Source organism: Cucurbita maxima, unplaced genomic scaffold (genome assembly GCF_002738345.1).
Source record: "Cucurbita maxima cultivar Rimu unplaced genomic scaffold, Cmax_1.0 Cma_Scf00002, whole genome shotgun sequence".
NCBI classification, from domain to species: domain Eukaryota; kingdom Viridiplantae; phylum Streptophyta; class Magnoliopsida; order Cucurbitales; family Cucurbitaceae; genus Cucurbita; species Cucurbita maxima.
In genome coordinates, this window is record NW_019272018.1 from 5,605,206 (window position 1) to 5,609,882 (window position 4,677).

Consider the following 4,677-nt stretch of genomic DNA (forward strand, 5'->3'; position numbering starts at 1 on the left):
GGGGGGGGGGGGGGGGGGGGGGGGGTGGTGGATAGATTTAGTTAGCATATTAAATTTTGTTAGTTTTGGGTATAATATTGCGCTGCTCTGCTTGGCATGCTTTGAAACTATGAAAGATTTGTAATTTGAACGAAATTTTCGATCTATTTTGCATTTCTTCTAAAATATTATGAATCTTGGTGCACTTTTCACCCCCGAAGTTTCGAATTGAACTGTTTTAGAATTTATTTTCAGATCCTTCATGACTGGTGGAAATTGGGTGACATGCTGTATTATCAAAAGGCCCTTTTTGTGCTGTCTATTTTTCCTACCTTCTTTCTCAGTGGTAACTGATAAAAGTTTTATACTCGCCCTTGTATGACTTGATTCTATTATCCTTCCTCATGTTCTAGTATGTAAAATGTTTCCTTCAAAATCTGATCATGAATAAGTTTCAACCAAAATGTCTAAAATCCCTTTGACGTGAGTGTGAGGCTTCTTTTAGCAGTGTGCATGTTCTTAGCATCTTGTGGTATCTGACCTAGCCTATGTTGAGTTGCTATCATTTTTTCTGTTAGATCACTGTCCTATATGTGTTGGTTCCGGCTTTGATTCATAACAGAAACATTTCTGTGGCCTGGGTAGCTTTGTATTCTTTGTTCATTGGAATTTGGCATGCGTATCGGTTGTTCTTCTTGCTGATGGTGTATTGTATTCAAAGTCCTTCACTTGTGTGAATTGGAGTGTAGTTATTGATGCTCAATCCCAAAGATTGAGAATGATTTTAGTGATTCTTGACTCAACTTGGCTTCTGACATTTCCACTGGATTTTGGGTCCATCTATTGTTGGTTATTTTGGCTGTCCTGTCCATAATTTGAGTACTGGCGAATGCTATATGTGTTTCATTCTGTTCTTCTTACTTGTTTCAATTCATTTGTATTGACTTTCTATAGCTAATATAAGAGTCATGTTACTTCCCTAAGTAATTTGTTCAAAGTTTCTTTGCATCAATCTCAACCCAACGTCGATACTTGATGTTGTTCTCACGGTAGTCTCCATTTAGCTCAATCTTTGGAGGCGTTAGCTCTTCGAGAGTTCAAGCCTATCATTAGTAGATATTGTATGTTTTGGGCTGTTATGTATCTCGTTAGTAGATATTGTCCAACGTTCTTGTTGACATATCGCTCAGTGTCTAGCTCTAATACCATTTGTAACACTCCAAACCTACTGCTAGCAAATATTGTCTGCTTTACCCCGTTACGTGTTGACATCAACCTCATGGTTTTAAAACACGTTTGCTAGGGAGAGGTTTCCAAAACCTTCTAAGAAATATTTACCTTCTAAGAAATGTTTTGTTTCCATCTCCAACCGATGTAGTATCTCACATCTTCTTTGTTTGCATTAGCCATTTAGAAATGGTAACTTGAAGATAGGCGTTGAGTTCGTTAGAAAAGCTATGAAGCTTGGGATGTTAATGAATAATGAAGAAACATACCACTCTTCTCTTCCAATCATCCTCCCAAATCATATATTTTCAAGATTCGTTCACTTTTGCAGGGATTAAGGGCTTTAGCCCCATGAATTTGGTTTGAGTGCTTGTATTGTGAGCTTATACGTGAATTCTTCGTTTCAAGCTATTAGCTTGCTGGTCCAACAAATCGTACTTCTTTTTGAAATCCATCAAACCTTGACGTTTTGTGAACTTGAAACAAGACACTGAAATCGTTATTGCGATAAACTTAAGCCTTAGAACTGGAAAACGTTCTTCCATTCATATCAAATCCAAAACGTTCTTATTCAATAAGATAGCTCAAGACAATACTTGGTAGCGAAAAAAGGCAAATAGTGTAGCATTTGGATATTTACAGCATTTAAAAGGTAAGGTTTGTAGTCAATTTTTTTACTATAAGCTATAGAGTACGAGGACATGAACCGTCTGACATTATGAGTGAAACAAATCAAACATATTTGGAAGAATCCTAAATGCAATATCCCAATTATTTTCTTTCGTAATCTAGAAATACTGTAAATTTATATTTTTTCTGCTACAAATTACTCCCTACCATCAAGAACATCAAGAACATCAAGAACCAGTGTACAAGCAGAGAATCCTGGCAGGTCCTAAACATATTAGTTTATTTAAATATGAACATCAATGAAAATTGGGATTTTCAATCCGACATACTCGGCCCAAATCCAACAACATAATCTAGTCGACTAACTCAGGCCCGCATACCTTGATGGGCTCGGCCATATTGGGCTTTTTCCGGTTGGACGAATATGGGCTTTCTCTCTTACATCTGCTTGACTGCAACATCTACGTGGATTTACATTATCGTCCCTGCCGCGCCGGCGGCTGCAACTGCAAAATACTGTCGTCCGCTCAGGTTGGGTGGTGCGGTGGTTATGCTACCAAATCCAAGGGCTAGACTGCTATCACCATCAGGTGCCGGTTTCGGTTTCGGTTTCGGTTTCGGTATTAAGTGTCTGATGGAGAATCGAGCTCAGAAAAAGGACTATCTTCACTATAACCACACTGATCGCTGCAGAAATGCCCGATGGACTTCCAGGTTTTACTTTCGTACATTTTCGTTATCTATTGCTTTAATCGATTTGAAATTTCCCGTGAGGTACTTCGAATCGGATTCTGTATCTGCGAGAGGTTCGCTTTTGTGTGTAGTAATTCAATCTGAATCTGAGAAGGTTGTCAATCAAGATGTTGTATGCTTTTGGCAGGGAAAGCTACCAATTGATGTATGAAAGGCCGTGGCAAGAAGTGCTTGATTTTTACTCTCATGCTGTTAATGGAAGATTATCACTGTCCTCGCTTAGAACTGAGGTGGGTATCCAATATCAACGATTTCTATAAACTTATTTTCATTTGCAAACTTGTTGCCTCTTTCTTTATGACTCTTCCGTTTCTTAAGATGAAAGCAATGGAATTGTGAACTAGGAATCTTTTTCCCTCCCTTGCGACCGTGTGAATCTCTCTCTCTCTCTCTCTCTCTTGTGATGCTAACTCTAAGAACGAGCTTTATATATTTCATGCCGCTTACATTGTAATGTTGTATCAGCATGAGTTACTTTCGTTTATTCCAAGCAATGCAGTTCCATGAGTAGTTAAAAACAATCATGAATCCTCCTCCTGCAACCTAAAATAGTAGGGAAAAGAACGAGGATAATGTAATTGTTGTACGACTTTGTAAATCTAAGGTCTTGGATTTCTTTTTGTTCAGGTTCTCTGGTTCTTAACTTAATATCTGCTTTAGTACTAATTTTTTCTTGGATTCTCAGTTTTAGAGATGAGTTTTAATCAAATCCTTGCTATCAATTCTTACATTTGATTTGGTGATCGGCTTCATGTTTTTTTAGAAAATTTTGTTTTATAAATTCCATTGGTTGATTACAATTAGAAAAAATGAGGATGAAAATTTTGTTCTTTAATTATCTTTCTGTATAAAACAAGAAGATGTCATTTATTTATTTATAGTTTTTAGTACTTTATCCACAGACAGTTCGTGATCATGATGATACTGAGATTCAACCGGTTTGCAACACTGCAGAGTTAAACAGAGCTCCGGTTAAAGATGGGACTGGGAGGTGGGCAAGGGCAACATTTAAGATTGTTCTTTCCTACCATGGAAATTCTTTTGATGGGTGGCAAAAGCAGCCAGAGTTGAATACTGTTCAGGGGTAAGCATGTTTCAAGAAAATGTGAACCATATGCCAAGTAATATACATACGCAATTGGGAGCTTTTGAAGCTAGCAATGTTCTTTTCATTATGAAGTCTTAATAAAAAAAATCTTAAGTATTTGTAAGTTTTAGATAATGTTTGAGAAGATAGTTCTAGAGATACAATTGAGGAATCTTTTTTTGTGGAGAATCGAGTGCTAGAGATACAATTGAAAATCCAATGCCTCCAGTTCAAGTGAAACATTCCTCTTGAGTTCATTGTCCAAATTTGGTCAACCAACCTTGCTAATCTCACTTTTCCTTTTATCGTATCTCCTTCTTCTAGTATAATAGCTTAAAGTAGTATTTTAATACCTTTTGATCCATAAATAGTTTGATTGCAATCTAGAAATGGAAAGCACTCCTGTATATTATATGATTATTTCTACTTGTATCCTTTGGCAGTGTGGTGGAAAAATCTCTTGGGAAATTTGTAGATGAGAAAAAAGCTCAGCAGCTGAAAGATAGATGCTTACCGATAGAAGGATGTGCTGTGGTTGCTGGGCGCACTGACAAAGGGGTGACAGCTTTGCGACAAGTTTGCTCATTCTGTATGTTAGTTTTAATCTTTATTGACATGACTTTTTTGCTTGTTTAGATATTTAATTCCACAACTCTGTTATATTTTTCTTAGATTTTATCTCATCTAAAAAATGAAGTCTTATATTAGAATAAATTTTATCTTCTATATTATTTCTTGACATCTTTGGTAGTTGTTGAAAGTAAGTAGTATTAAAACAGGCATGGTGTATACTCTGTTTAATATAATCATAGTTCTTTTATTGATTAAGGTCTCATAAAATTTTCCTTTTTTAAATAATCGGTAGGAGGTGCTACACTGGAACTAAGCCAGGGAATAACTTTCCCATAAAAAGTAGCCAGAGTAAAAAAAAAAAAAAAAAAAAAAAAAAAAAAAAAAAAAAAAAAAAAAAAAAAAAAAAAAAAAAAAAAAAAAAAAAAAAA

General features: G+C 35.9%; 1 protein-coding gene across 5 annotated transcripts in view; it reads left to right on the forward strand.

Annotated features, from left to right (window-relative positions):
• Nucleotides 1-2,233: 2,233 nt before the first annotated feature.
• Nucleotides 2,234-4,677, forward strand: part of LOC111499102 — an 8,167-nt gene continuing 5,723 nt past the window's right edge. For all 5 annotated transcript variants that reach the window (XR_002720901.1, XM_023150586.1, XM_023150576.1 and 2 more), the window contains exons 1-4: nucleotides 2,234-2,550; nucleotides 2,717-2,819; nucleotides 3,492-3,673; nucleotides 4,120-4,265. Coding sequence is in view for 4 of the 5 variants with exons in the window: in XM_023150586.1 (XP_023006354.1) it covers nucleotides 2,261-2,550; nucleotides 2,717-2,819; nucleotides 3,492-3,673; nucleotides 4,120-4,265 (721 nt within the window). In the remaining variant the exon portion in view is untranslated. The remainder of the gene's footprint in view (nucleotides 2,551-2,716; nucleotides 2,820-3,491; nucleotides 3,674-4,119; nucleotides 4,266-4,677) is intronic.